At 32.6% G+C, this 15,786-nt stretch overlaps 1 protein-coding gene across 1 annotated transcript; it reads left to right on the top strand.

Moving 5' to 3' along the window:
• The first annotated feature begins 313 nt into the window (after positions 1-313).
• LOC108752753 (sodium- and chloride-dependent betaine transporter-like) lies at positions 314-15,725 on the top strand. The gene is made up of 10 exons (XM_018493814.1): positions 314-418; positions 1,298-1,466; positions 2,413-2,691; positions 3,123-3,324; positions 3,957-4,150; positions 4,761-4,941; positions 5,885-6,122; positions 7,831-8,169; positions 11,800-11,955; positions 15,351-15,725. The coding sequence occupies exons 1-10, from the start codon at positions 392-394 to the stop codon at positions 15,474-15,476; spliced, it is 1,911 nt and encodes a 636-aa protein (XP_018349316.1). The 5' UTR covers positions 314-391; the 3' UTR covers positions 15,477-15,725.
• The last annotated feature ends 61 nt before the right edge of the window (positions 15,726-15,786 follow it).

Raw genomic sequence — 15,786 nt, 5'->3', positions numbered from 1 at the left:
ATGAATTGGCATTCTTAGAAATGCACTTCGTTATCTGCAAATCTGACGACATTATTGTCTTATCAGATTTTCTGTGCAATCTGTGATATATCTCATAGCGTAAATTGTAATAAAATAAAAACATTGAACGCGTCACGTTGCGCAAATCAATCAAGATGCAATCGAAAACGTATTTGTTGAGCGTCAGGGCCGATTAAGTAGATCCGGAAATTATATCTTTTGATATAATCATTTGGATTCGAATTATCTTCGATAATTTGGATTATCTTGTTGCCATTGTGTATCATTATAGCAGTCTGATCGTGTCGACGTCCAGAGCTATCGTCAATGCGGTCTTGACGACAGACCAAGGATCAATCATCAGAAATAAGAAACAGACATCACATTTACTATGGCAGAGTCTAAGAAAACGTCCCAGGTTAGTCATTTGCTTATATAAACATATCTTGATCAGCGACGCGCTGTAATTAATTATTGCAGCAATTTCGTAATTCAGAAGAGAAAAGCAGGTCAGACTCTTGGCCTCGGTTCTTATCATCTGGAACGATAAATACTTCCTAAAAAGTTCCTAAGAATTGTCTATAAATACTTTTCTGTATTAATTTTCTATATAATAAAACACAATTATTTTTAATGTTATAAATAATTTACAAGTGTATCTAAACTTGATCTTTTTGGAAACTTTCATATTAAATAAATAAAGTTTCATTAAAAAAAACTAAGTTTAGATATAAATAAATAGTTATATTTCCACGTACACACTATTTTTGTACTTCGTAAAATTATTTTTAAGAGTTTTGGATATTTATCAGAAGATTAAAGTGAAGTTTGTAGAAATTTTTTATAGACACAAGCAATATTAATGCTTATCTTTCTGACATTAATAAAACACGAGATATGGAAGCTTCGCAAGGGAGATAAGAAAATATTTTAAACTTGTCACATTATAACGTTACTTCATTGTATTTTTCATAAATAAATTAATAAAATTGAAATTAATTTTTTGAAAATGAATAAAATTTCTCGTTATATAATTATGTTATGTAATCTTATTTATTGGTCAGATTAAATATTTTCGCTGTCAAACTTGAAAGTCTAAATTTAGACTGACTCGCGTCTAATCTTGTGCAAATATATTGAAGGCCGACTTGGTGTTGAGGTCCGTTTTTCTTTCCGCAATTCTTCTCGATCGCTCAACTCTTCTGTGTCCGCAGCGTGACGTCAGATCTTTTCATCGTCGATTTGGCGATAATTTATATGATGCAAATATAATATGCTCCCTGTGTGTTATTGGCAGGTGAAGAGGGTTTCGCTCGGAGTTGGCGGCGTTTTCGTGGAGCACCAGGACGATCTGAAACGAGGCGCTTGGGCCAACCAGATCGAATTTATTCTATCCTGCATTGGGTATGCCGTTGGCATCGGCAATGTTTGGCGTTTTCCTTTCTTCATATATCGCAATGGCGGTGGTACGTACGCCTGTAACCGTGGCCCACGTGTGTATCTGTCCCATGGTATACATGGGAAATACGTGCTCCAGATGCAACCGTCGTATTGCATGTCGTACAGAGAGTGTTTCAGGTCGCGATGAAATTGTGCAGGCATGTTAAATGAGTAAAAGAAAGTGTTATATAAAAGTGTTGTATAGATCTATAAGTGCTTCATTAAAAAACTGTAGTGATAAAGAATCAGGAGGCGACAAATTTTAATATTTCTATTTCTTTAATCAGTTTATATTAAAGCTACGTTGAATAAAGTTTTTGTAGATAATATTTATCTGAAGTGCTTTCTTGCTTGTAAAACACGATGTTACAGTTTAGCTACAGTTTGTTAAAACTTGGATCGCTCTGTATATCATATTGCGATGCGCATAGTATCTTCGTTCTTATATAGCGTCGAAAAATTATAGATACAAACTTTAAGAAACTGATACGTAAACTTTAAGATTGCGCGTCGGGGATTCAAAAATAGTCGCCGTAAATAAGGATCCGGAGAGATTTTTTTGAAGCTATAAAAGTGATTTAGAACGAATAGTTTTTAATAAATTAATGTCGATATAAGTTATCAAATTCTTTAAAGTAGTGCTGCGTATCGCTTTAATACTTAATGTTCTCATAGGAAAAGAATTTTCAAGTTGATTGATTATAATGGAAGAAGTAATTAATATCAAAGAAAATAGATAAATTCTCAACATGTAGTAATGTTAAACTGTAAATCAACTTTTATATGTATAATAACGATTAGTTGTAGTACATTATACTTTTCGTAGTAGAATTATACTTTCTTCGTTTAATGGAATATTAATAATTATTATTATTTTATATTAACTTTAGTGCGCATTATATATAACTATAAAAACTATAATCATCTTCAGATTGATATGAAAAACTATGATTGCGTAATTAATTGTTACAGGCGCTTTTTTGATACCCTTTATCCTCATGTTGATCACGATGGGTTTGCCTATATTCTTCTTAGAGCTTTGTATGGGCCAGTACACTGGGCTGGGGCCTATAAAGGCTTTCAGCCGCATGGCGCCAGCTTTTCATGGCCTTGGTTACTGCACATTGGTTGTCATCTTCTTTGTGCTGATATATTACATGGTAATAATCGCGTGGACATTATTTTACACTTTTATTTCTTTCTCTTCCAAACTCGCCTGGGCGTACTGCGACAATGATTTCAACACGAACAGTAAGTAGAAATAAACCGATGTACTATATACGAGTATTTAATTTATTATCGTCGTATTTAAACAAACAAAAATTTAATTAAACTTCAACTTTAAGGAGCTAATTACTACAGTGACTAAACGTCTACTAATATAAAACGGTCTTGAGTATTGCTATTACAATAGCTTTTGTAATTACTTATATTATTCAAGATTACACAAAGAACAATATTTATACAAATCTAATTCAAAAAAATTTTAGTTAATTAAGGGATCAATTAATTAATTGGTTTTTTTTTTTATAAAGCAACATTAACATCACTTTTTATGCAACTTGAACTTTGATCAAATAGCCGAATAGTTGTAGAACATTTTTATAAAAAATGTTAAAGCAAGGACTAATTATTCGATCGTTTGTTTTTGGGCTGTATGTTTAATGCTGATATCAATGTAGATTGTTACAGCAACCTTCAAGCTGAAGAGTGCAAGACTATTAATTCAACTATATTTTACAATAAGACTTGCATAGCCATCCAGACGGTCTGTTCCAGTTTAGGTTACGATAATAATAATGGTACCCACTGTTTATCTCCGAAAAACGCCACAGCGTTCGTGGATCTCTATCAGCGAGTACTATCATCCGAGGAGTACTTCAGGTACAGTATAGCCATCAGCCAGGGCTGGGCAAAATACATCATCAAAGTATTTGAAATACAAAATACAAAATATTGGCAATCTTATAATATTTGAATTATAAAATACAAAATACTTTCAATCTTTCGATTTTGAAATACAAAGTACAAAATTTTTTTTAATATTTCAAGTATAAAATACGTCCAAAATTTGTATTTCAAATACAAAATATATTTTTTTAAATACAAAATACAAAATATTTCCAAATTTCTTATTTTAAATACAAAATATTTTTTAATACAATATATTTCCAAATTTTTTTGCGCGCTCGGCAAATTTTTCCGACTAGTCACGACTGCGACATCTACGTTCTTCTTTGTCTTACTTTACGTCACGATTACGACAGTTACATCTCATTCTCTGCCTAACGCAGCTAGTAGGCCTGTTCGCGTTGCTTCAAGGATTATTATCAAGAATTTGTTTGGCATTTCAAATACAAGTATGACATATGAAATATGCCCAGCCCTGCCATCAGCGCTGCATCGTGTCGGGAGGATCGGTAACGAGCCTTTACGTCGCTGTCCAGCGTTGAGGAGCAAGACAAAAATTGTTGAGGATCACGCCTACAAAGCATGTAATTGTCGATCGCGTCCAGAGACTACGTCCTTGGTCTGCGCGGAGCCACATGGGAAAACTTTGGCGGCATACGATGGGAACTATTCGGATGCCTCACGCTAGCTTGGGTGGTGTGCTTCTTATGTCTAGTACGCGGTATCCAGACTATCGGCAAAGTTGTCTATTTCACCGCTCTCTTCCCTTACGTTATTCTTACAATTCTTCTAGTACGCGGTAAGAAACAAAAACAAGGCAGAAACAAGATGTTCTATAAGGTTTTCCTAAATATACATATAATATTTTGATTTAAGTTTTAATCCATTAAAAGATACGTACATACTTGCACATACTCGCATGGCCAATCAATTTTTATGAATAAAATCGATTAATAATAATAATTTTTAAGCTTTAATAAATTTAAAAGTAATATTATTATTTTATAATATTAAATTTCTTTTATGTGTTTACAATGGCATTCGAATACAATATAAGGATTCTTTACAAATTAAATAATTACAAATATTATTTATATTTATAATATTGATAATTATACTACATAAAATGGCCATTTATTTTGTTCACGTAAAATACGTCCATTTACTTTTTAGGACAAAATGTAATCAAAGTTAGGGTACAGTAAAAATTTTTTTATGCTAAATAGATAGGTGCAATTTGTGGAAAAATGAACATATCCAGTTAATCACGATTGTGTCACATCTGATATATTTGAATTGTGTCGCTCGCTTTGGCTTGGAGATTTGCCAAGATAGATCATTCGTATTACTACACACGACATTAATGTGAGCCTAGATAGCTCTATCATGACTAAGGAAAATAATCGTAGGTGTTACACTGGATGGTGCCGATAATGGCATGTTGTGGTACATATATCCCGATTTTTCGAAGCTGGAAGGCGCAAATGTGTGGGCAGACGCAGCCTCCCAAATCTTCTATTCGCTTGGCATCGGCTGTGGATCTCTGGTGACTCTCGCAAGTTATAGCAACTTCAGCAATAATTGCCACAGGTGCGATAATATTAAAAACGAAATGTGTGCATTTCAGATAAAAGGAAGAAAAAGAGAGACTAGATTGTTTGCGAACGTAGGATATACCTTAATAGCGAAGCAGAAAGAAGTAGCCCTTAAAAACAGAATGTCTGATTTTATACACGCCCATTCTTTAGGAAGGACGTACAAATTCGTCGCGCGTTTGATCGCGCGAATAATAATTTATCACAAGACGTGTATTTAATTAACTACACTGACTAAGCACTTCAAGTGCCTATTAATCTTCTGGTTCATCGTTCCGCGACGTTTCAGTCTCTTTACGACACTGCAATCGTTGCATATTTTATTTTAACTCGGGACTCGACGACGTCATTTCGGTGACGGGCGGTGGCCGGGTGTCGTCGCGACCAGCTGACGTAATTCCGAGACTGGCTCAACTCTATAAGATATAATATTGTAATAATAATAATAATAATAATAATAATAATAATAATGATAATAATAATAATAATAATACTGAGTTTGTGAAGCTAAAGACATTATTGTAGATAATTAAGCGCGCATAATAATCTAACTAATAAGAACGATTTGTAAACATGACAGTTTTCTACCTGCTTCTTTTGAATAACAATACCTCGTGATATTCTCGAATAGCGTATGTGGTGTTCTATACCTAAAAGACGAGCAAGACAAATCCTCTATATACAGGATATAAGAAAAAATGAGGGATATGAAGGATACTTTGGGATTGTATTGAAGATTGGGAAAACAGGAAAGAATTCGATACGGTTAGGGGGAATATTTTGATTTTTTATTTTAAAAAGAGATGAACGTGCTTTTCCTAAAGCGACACATATTTATTTATTTATTTATTTTTTCATTTGAGAGAATTATTTTATATTAACATCTCATACGTAGTATTGAGCGTACAGTAATTTGAATTTTGTCTTTCTATTCTCAGAGACGCTATTTTCGTCACCTGCACCAATCTATTCACATCTGTTTTCGCCGGCTTGGTGATATTTTCGATACTTGGATTTCTGGCCCAGAAAATGGGTATGCCGATCGACAAGGTGGTCCAGAGCGCAGAGGGATTGGCTTTTGTCGCTTATCCAGAGGCGGTGGTGCAGATGCCGTGGTCGAATCTCTGGGCCATCTTGTTTTTCGTTATGCTCTTCATACTCGGTCTCGGTAGTCAGGTAAGCACGCGAGCTATTTACGCTTTATATCAAGAAAACACGGTCGTATCTCGCGTATACATATTGCATGATTTTTGATCTTACGAATTTCCGTTCGCGCCGCAGCGACAATAAACGCAAAGTGAGAGATATTATCGTACGAACATTTAAAGGAGCTATAAAAGATTTTATTTTCATTTTCACGCAAAAACCATTTCCACTCTTCGTCACTTACGGTGATGAAAAAAAAATAATTATTAATGCGATGAGCTCGGCCGAGATAGGAGTAGCAGGGAGGTGGGGAAGAAAGAGAGGAAAGTGAGAGATGTGAATTTCAATTTTCTTTCGCATAACGAGAAACATCGCCGCGTTAACTGCATTTGTTCCAACGAGTTGTATATTTACAAAATGGCCCGACTTTCGCCTTCTTGCACTTCGCGCGACTCTCTGGTTATATGTATAATAGCGTAATGGAAAAATAGCGGAACAAAATAATATGTGCAACGTAAACAATAATCATTGAATTTTTGCGATTTAATTCAGGATTTTTATGTTTTTTTTTTTATTATTTTAATTCATACATAAAAATTTATAAACATACGTATAAAAAGAAGGATAAATATAATTTTATGTTAGCTCACACTATAGTTTTTAATATATTGTAAAAAGCGTAATAGCTAGAATTTTATTCCATTGCTATTACAATTATAAAAAGCTTGTCGTATTGTATCTCGAGAAAGAGACTTTCACCATTACACTCTAAAACATTGTAAGATCGTGTATAAACTTTCACGCTTTTACGCGATGTTATAAATATCAATCTCAACTTTACTAATCACAATCAATTGTCAATTTTGTACGATCTAATACGTCACGAAGTTAGACTCGTGATATACCGGTTTTTCCTCACGTATGCTTTATGCACCTGTGCAAATAGATCTTTGCAGTTATAACGCGCCCGTTAAAAAGTTTATACAAAATTACAAAACAAACTCGCGTGAGATACGGTCATTGTACATGTACTGTAGCTTCCATCGCTCATCGGTGTGGTTACTTCGCGAAGATTTCACATCCGTTTCGGTGCTAAGAAGGCGCCATTCAGTCTTGAGAAACGGTCGGCGTATTTGTCAAAAGATGCCGCGGGCGTGAGAGGGATGCGCCTCATCCTGGCGAGTAGCCGGACGGCGATCGTTTCGCGTTGCTTTTGCATCGCGAGACTCTCATCTTTTCACCTCGGGGCTCGTATATCACGGAAGGAATTATGGCTCGCCGTCTCAGAGTGAAATCCACACCTTCTTCTGCTCCTCTCGCGACGTCAGTCCCGCTCTCTTCTTCCGTTTTTCCAGCGGTTCGCCCGATGATACCAAAGCGCAGCCACGAGCGAGCTGCGAGAGATCGTAAAGTATGCCCCGTGAATATTCGACTGTGAATATGCGAATACAATCGAGCGAAATACATTTGTTATGATGCAAATGGTGATTGAGAGAGAGAGAGAGAGAGAGAGAGAGCGGGCTCGAAGTTCGATTTCTTTTACTCCGCGTCGAAATTTAGACGCTTTCGGATTGAGAACGCGTACTTATTGCTACGAGAATAAGAGTAAATGGAAAAAAGAGGAGAGATATAGAAACAGAAAGTAGGAAAGGAAGAGAGGAAATGGCGATGCGCGCGGGGAGAAGTTGAAGAAGAAGGAAAATGCGCGGCCGCGCGGTCGTTACTTTTTACGATACAGTTTGCAGGCGTGCAGGCGATAAACACCGCCATACTGGACTGGCGCCCGGATTTGCGAAAATACGAGAGTTTCGTAGTACTCGCTATATGCACTACCTGCTGGCTCCTGGCGATTCCGATGGTATTCGACGGTGGTATCTACCTGTTCAAGCTGATGGACTGGCATACCGCCTCTTGGGCGGTCCTATTGATCGGCTTCGCTGAACTCATTGTGGCTTCCTGGTTCTATGGATGTAACAGATTTCTAGCTAATCTCACCGAAATGAAAATTAAATTTGGCCATTTTCTTCATGGTTATTGGTGGATCTGTTGGGTCGCCCTCGCACCCATTACTTGTCTAGTAAGTGCTCTTTACTTACCGTAATATGTATTTTGCAGTTTTCGCAAAGCAGGATATCTACCGTAACATAAATTTTAGGTAGAAAGGGTCCAGTAGAAGGAATTCTGACATTGATAAATCTTTTTATTGATGATCTTATTATTTCAATGTCAAATTTAAATATAGTATAAGGGTAAACTCCGGCATTATAGCTATCATATGGAAAAAATAGTCATATAGGCTGTAAGTTCTCTTTATTGCTAAATAGTGCATTTTTGTAGTTATTCTCAGATTAATATTTATAGTAATTTATAACCGTATACTAACAATAGTTCGAAATAACAATATTATAAATAACAATCAAATGAATAGGCTCTTTGAAGAAAATTCTAAAAAATATTAAATCAAATGCCAATTTGAGCCAACACTGGTTATTAAGTGTGTATTTTTATACCATCTATTCAAAGTGAATAATAAACGTATACGTTTCGATCTACGGTCAAGGTCCTCTTCAGTACAAAAAAAAAATATATTAACAAAATTACTTAATGAAATAGCGCATACGAGTATAAACTAATAACATAAAATGCGAAAAAAACCGTGGTGATCCGAGTTAATCTTGGTCATTAAATTACTAAGTTAAATGACTGTCAAGATTGAACTGTTTCTTTAAGGTTTGTTATACATGTTTCATTAGACTGTTCCATTTAATAAAACAAAATTTAAAAGATATTAGACACGATATAACTGTTTGGTAGACAGATGTAAAATGATTAACTCGGACATTACCACAGTTTTTCTCGCATTTTATATGTTATTAGTTTAAACTCGTATGCGCTATCATTATGTAATTTTGTTAATATATTTTTTTTGTACTGAAGAAGACCTTGACCGTAAGTCGAAACGTATACGTTTAATATTCACTTTGAATAAATACACACTAATAATCAGTGTTGGCTCAAATTGACATTTGATTTATTACTTTTTAGAATATATATAGAATTCTAAATTAAAAATTTATGGTGATGTTGCTCCATCAATTAAGATATGTAAATATATCGGTTTTGTCGGTTCAAAAGTGGTGACTTCAATGTTAATGACAAAAGTTGAAAAATGCAAGCATTATTGGACGAAAATCTAGCACAACCTACTTCAAAATTTGTCAGAGATTAAATGTTGATCGTATAACAGTTATTAAACGTTTTACGTGACATGTTGTTTAAATAAATCAGTTTTTGTGAGAAAAAACCCCTCAAAACTAAATCACACTCCTAATAATGATATTTTTACTTTCAAATACCTGTAAAGTTTGCATATGTTCACTAAAAGCTCCAATAATGTCGAATTAATTATAGTTAAGCTACCATAATCAACGTTATATACATAATAGAGGTAAGTAAATTATAATGTGACCTATAATTTGTGTTTTCATTTTTATTATTTATAAATACTATGTCTATCTTTTTATCATAGTTGCGCGCGCGCGCGCGCGTGTGTATGTATTACTTAGCTGTGGACCATCTGAAAGTATTTTTTTTGCATTTTAAAAAAACTATGGCCATCTCTTACTCAAGTTACTCTACTTATTTAGCGCAATTATTTATAGAAGTTTAATAAAAATTTAAAAAAAGATTTAATGCTGCTATTTTTATAAAATTTAATAGAAATTAATTCAATTCAATAGAAATTTATAAAATTAAATAAATGCTAAATAATTTTAGTTGAATGTGTTTAGAAGAATAGTCTAGCTTAACGTGATAGTCGGCATGTAGATAACTATACATGAAAATGTTTTATTTTAAATAAAAAATTTAATTCAGATAACGTTCAAATATTTCGTCTGTTGCATAATCGATGTATTTATCAATAAAATATAATTGAAATACATTCTTGAAATACAGCCTGCATCTGCAACGAAATTATTAAAAAGATGTTTATTATTAAATTTTGTGAAAATTAGTAATTGAACCTTTTCGAAAACAGCGTCATGAGAAATAATAAAACGAACTTTCAGATAATACAAACCATTATATTGCATCGTCTTAATTTTTTATTGAAATAAATTATTATTACCTTATCTCTACACGATCGTGAATAAACTATACAACAATTAAAACTTTAAACGACAACTCCAATGTGTATATATCGTTATGATACAATCGGTGGTAGTAATGAAAGGCAGACCATCACAGACGATGCTTAATCCTGTCGAGGTAAGGAGCCTACCTTTATTGACTGTAAACTTTGCGGAAAGTTCAGCGACATAGTGAGAGAGAGAATAAACCGTAAATTAGTCCCGACCTATCGCGTGGAGACGATTAATCGAATTTATATGGAAAGTAATGAAACTAAAGCTTTAGGTTATCGATCGCCAAGGAGCTTATTAAAAGTGAAGTAACGCGTGAGAAAATTTGTCAGAAATATTCCGACAAATTTTTCAATTTGTATAAGCTATTTTGTAATAAATTTAAAAATGTTTAACAATTTTTTAGAAAAACCATATTAAATAGAAGTATTTTAAATATAAATATCATTATTGTAGGCTCTTTTAAAGGCAAAATGATAAAAATTAGTTTTATTAGTAGATATGAATGTAAATAAATTTATAAGCACTTATAATATGTATTATCTGTCTTTACTACCGCCGATTGTAATAGTGATATGCATACATCGTGTTGTCGTTAAAGTTTTAATTGTTGTGTAGTTTATTCACGATCGTGTAGGAATAAGGACCGTAATAATTTATTTCAATAATAATGAGAAATCAAGGCGATGTAAAATTAAAGTCTATATACATATGCAAATAGCAATTTGATGTTTATATATATCTATTAATTTAATAAATAATTATTCATTAATTAAATTAATTAATAAATATTCTTATGCATTTGTACAAATTATAATTATGTAATGGAAGTAAAACATCGAATGTTTATAAATACTTGTACAATTTAAAACTTAAATTAAAAGATTTAAATTTGCTGTTGATAAATAATTTGTGTGTTTATAATAAAAATGAAATAAGCAGAGTTGAAAATTTAATTAAAATGAACAAATTAAAAAATTTGTTACTTTGTTTTATTATAAACATTATATATTTCATTATTATTAGTTTATTTTTAATTTTTATGAATTAGAAAATGTAATACAAATTAAATAATTAGATATTCGTATTATTATTATTATTATTATTATAAATCTTATTTATTTATTTTAATTTGTTATTTTATTTGAATTTTTATGAATTAGAAAATGTATTATACGAAATTATTTATTTATTTTATTTATCGGACTTTCTAGGCAAGATTACTAGCTTTAGGTTCACAAAACTCAACGTCCCTTGGAGGAAAAGCGTCGTATTCCCCACGACCAAACTGCTTAATTAATCTGGCTGCCTGTCGAGGCGTGCCAAGCGAATTTTTATTTATAACCGCTGAAATTTTTCGCTCGCGCCGTCGCGGGAATCGAAATATTTCCCTCGACGGCTGCCGAACGGTGCTCTGCGCGAAAGTTAGTTTTGATTAAAAATTCGAAATCTCCCTTAATTGATAATTGTGCTACGCTCTTGCGCACATATATATCTACTGCAGTTTCAGCTGCTATATGAGAAATCAAACAGCCAACTAATTGGCGCTCTGCCTTTATCCGCAGGCAGTCTTTGGATATCAACTGTACCAAACCGATTTTCGAGGAAGTTACGGCAATTATACATTTCCCAGCTGGGCGAGTGCCCTTGGAATTGGAATTGGACTAGCCACTTTGGCGCCAATGCCGGTCTTTTTTATCCTAGAAGTTTGGAAAGCGGAGGTAAGTCAATTGTTCACAAATAAAAGGTCTCGAAGTTTTGGAGTTTAATCTGTAAAGAATACGTCCTTTTTAAGCACCTGCAAAGAATACCTGAATGTGAATTTGTGAATTTATATCAGGTAGTTTTAACGTTTTATATCTTCTAGAAGTTAAAAATAAAATTAAAGTAAAATTATGTTTTTCAATGTAAAATTTTCTAACTAATTGCGATTGATAATATTAAATTTTTCAAAAATATTACTTGTTCAAAGCTGCGTGTTAAATAAAGAAATTTTACTGGTGCGAATTTGCATCCAGATCATGGATTACTAAAAAAATGCAACATTCTACTTATAAAATAAAAATGATGCTAATATATACTTTGCACGTAACTTCTTCGACAGCTTATTTTAAATTAATTATTTATTAAATAAAATGTTATTTCTTTATTTATTAAGCTAATATAGTCATTATCGGGATGAATTAAATGAAGAGATCATTCAGTTCTTTATTTAAATAATGTCTAGATCATTAAAAGCGTACTTTTAAAGATTTTAATAATAACAAAGATTCTCTGCAAATGTTGTTAAATCTAGAAGATAAAAGAAAACATTTGGAAAGCACTGATACCTAAATTAAATTTCTATTTTATCTAAGTATTTTTAAAAGTATAAAGCCTTATATAAAACACGCAATAAAAAGAAATTCATAAAAATAGACAAAATTTCTCTTTTATCTATAGGTACCAATTTTTTATTTTATTCCTTTGTAGACCTTATACTTTGTTAATCTTGACACTAAGCATTATTCAAACTTTAAAAAATGTTTTCCATCTGTACACTATTTTTGTTGTTATTTAACAGTAATTTTCAGAAATGTCTTTTTATGTGGCTATATATACTTGGAAGATTAAAAAGTATATTAATATTTGTGCATTTTTTCGACAAATATTAAAACTGTATTTAAATAATTTTCTTAATAAATAAATTAAGTAGGTAATAACATAAAATTTAAAAAATATGAAAAGTGAAAAAGATAGGCTTATGTGATATTCACTATACAGATTACATGTATAATATATAATTTTTTTTCGACAATAAATTTTTAAGAATTTTACATTAAAATTTATTTTATACTATTAGAAAGTAAAATAGCTTGCCATAGGTTGAACTGTACAAATGATTTTGAGAAATACTTTTATTCAAGTTAGTTCAGTTAGTCATATTAGTTCAGAAAGTTTCGTATTAAAAAGGTAAAAAAAAATAAGTCAGGTAGTCGAAAATCGGTATAAAACCTTTGTGTTCTTTTGTCTCTTTGACCGTTGTATTTTTTGCCACTTCATTTTCTCTCCTTCTTTGTGTAAATTGGAAAAGATATTGTACAGTTGGTGATGGTTATCTATTTTAAAAAAATTTATGAGACAGGTTTTCTATTATTTTGTTGTATTTTTTTAATTTCTTGCAGTAAAATTTTCTTGAAATAATTATTTACTTTAGCTAAATCATACAATTTTAAAGAAGTTTGAAATAAATCTATCTTTATTCAATTTTTCATGTAAAAATATTTATTTATTTTTACTTATTTATTCTTTTATTAACTAAGTCCATATTAATAAAATACTTAATAATCCTCGAAGAGTTTTCTGATGTCATTAAAATGAAAGTAATATGCACATATATATTTTTTAAAATTGAAAAAATAATTAATTTTGATCATTAATTAAGATATGCATGACATATTACGCATTTAAGTCTTAAAAATAATTTATTTTCCGCAAAGAGAGACACATTTATCAAACAAGCGTGAAAAGCGCCGACTTTTCAGAGAAAAGTTCGAGTTGAGATTTCTTAATAATCAGTATTCTTCTTTGATATTTAATGACTTACCGGTTGGCTATTTTCAAGAAAAGGAGATTGTTTTATTAGAAGATTGGGCCATTAATTTTCGCTAATGAGAAGCGGCTGCGGGATCATTGGATCTCCCAACAATTTTGACCAACTTGTCTCATTTCCTATGTATGATCAATTAATCAGAGTAAAAACTTTCACCATTACCCATCCGGCATAAAGAATGTTATAAATTATTCTTTTTGGAATTATCAGTAACGGATAAAATTCTTTAAAACTCTTTTATCGAAGTCACTAAAGTTCATACTTAATTTGATAACGCATTAAAAGAACTTTTTCTATCGAAAGTGTAAAAATTGTGTTTGTGTTCGCTTGTGTGAACCGACGTCATTGCTCGTTATTGTAGCATGCTATTCCGGATATATCTCGATTAGAACGAAAGTCTCCCGAAAAGCTTATACACCTGCCGTTGTCGACGCAGTTGCGGTTACGGGCCGATTTAGAAGTTGCGGTCCGCACCGTAAAATCTGAAGAACTCGGGAAACGTCTTAATACAAGTTTTTTCACGGTACGTTGGTAATCGTACTTTGAAACGAAAAGTTTCTTCATGGTGGGGAAGAGAGCCTGCCACTCTCTATCGCTGCTGGCACAGGGCCGCCGCGCCGGAAGCCAGTGTGCAAATCGTGCGCATCGCACAAAGAGCGCAACCGTACAAAGAGAGAGAGAGAGTCGCCAATTGCGAGTTTTAACGAAATTGAAAATACACAAATTGACATATGTTTAAAAGAACATTTTACGGGATTAAATTTTTTGATTAAACTGACGACCTTCTACACGTTCGGATTTTCACCAACCAATGGAGCGTATCGCATTGTATAAATTGCTTTGCAAATAAATGTGTGAACATTGCGAATCTCTATATCGAATTTTTTCACATTTTTAGATTGCAAAATGTCAATTTTGTATCCCATAAAAATCTTGTTTTTTTTGTTATACGTAAAAATTCAAGAGGTGCGAAAATAAAATTTTGCATGGACGCTTTTGTACACGACTCGATAGGATATTATATAATGTGAGCTATTTTCTCTAGAATTAATATATGGATAATATGTTTTTTTATTATCTTACAATTTATTCAAACTTTTTTATTTTATTTATAAGATATTATTGCCAGATCGCTTACGTAGGTAAGAGAAAGCATAAAAGTTTGCAATATTTCCAAGAAAATAACTTGTAATATTTTAAATTTTTACTTACACATCAATAGCGGCCCTGTTCGGACCGCACGTATTTCTATCCATCTCTACGAAATGAAAGAGAGAGAAAGAGAGATGAGGAAGGCAGTCCTTTTTCTTGACCGCTTCCGCTTTCTGTTAGCCGATAAATTTAACATTACTCTTATCTCCTTTCCCGTTGTTTTCGGGCGTTCCGCGCACACTTCGAAAGTACTTGTGCGGTTTCGCACGAGGAGATATGACCTCGCGGGAACGTGAACGGCGCCAGCGGCACGTATTTCACCCATTATCGGATTCGCAACAATTTAATTTGTGCCCTTTTAATTGTTCGCAGAGTTTCCGGAGTTTATTTCGGCCTTCGCCATTATGGAGGGCAGCCGAGCAGAAGGATACACTGGATACCGATAGTGTCAGCACTGCGGTGGTCAATCCGACATACGATTCTTCGTACAGATTTTAAAATTTAATTACTTGGTATACCCAATAAGTGGCAATTTGAAAAAATATCAGGATGCCCTGGGAAAATTGTATACTTTGGAGACAATAACTCATTTCGTTTTAGAAATAAGTTATTTTCACCTGTGAGAATAGAATGTTAATAAATTAATATAGTGGAAAATATAGAACTGATATAAATACGTTACGCAACGGTATATTTTCTGACGAAACTCTGGACTCAATTTAATTTTTGTTTTCAGAATTATTTAATAGCGACAAAGATATTTATACTTTGGTGTATAAAATACTTTTTATGCCCTATACTTATCGAA

The sequence above is a fragment of the Trachymyrmex septentrionalis genome, unplaced genomic scaffold, assembly GCF_001594115.1.
Source record: "Trachymyrmex septentrionalis isolate Tsep2-gDNA-1 unplaced genomic scaffold, Tsep1.0 scaffold62, whole genome shotgun sequence".
Classification (NCBI taxonomy): domain Eukaryota; kingdom Metazoa; phylum Arthropoda; class Insecta; order Hymenoptera; family Formicidae; genus Trachymyrmex; species Trachymyrmex septentrionalis.
The sequence above is the reverse complement of the archived record's forward strand: the minus strand, read 5'-3'. Positions and strand labels throughout refer to the sequence as shown.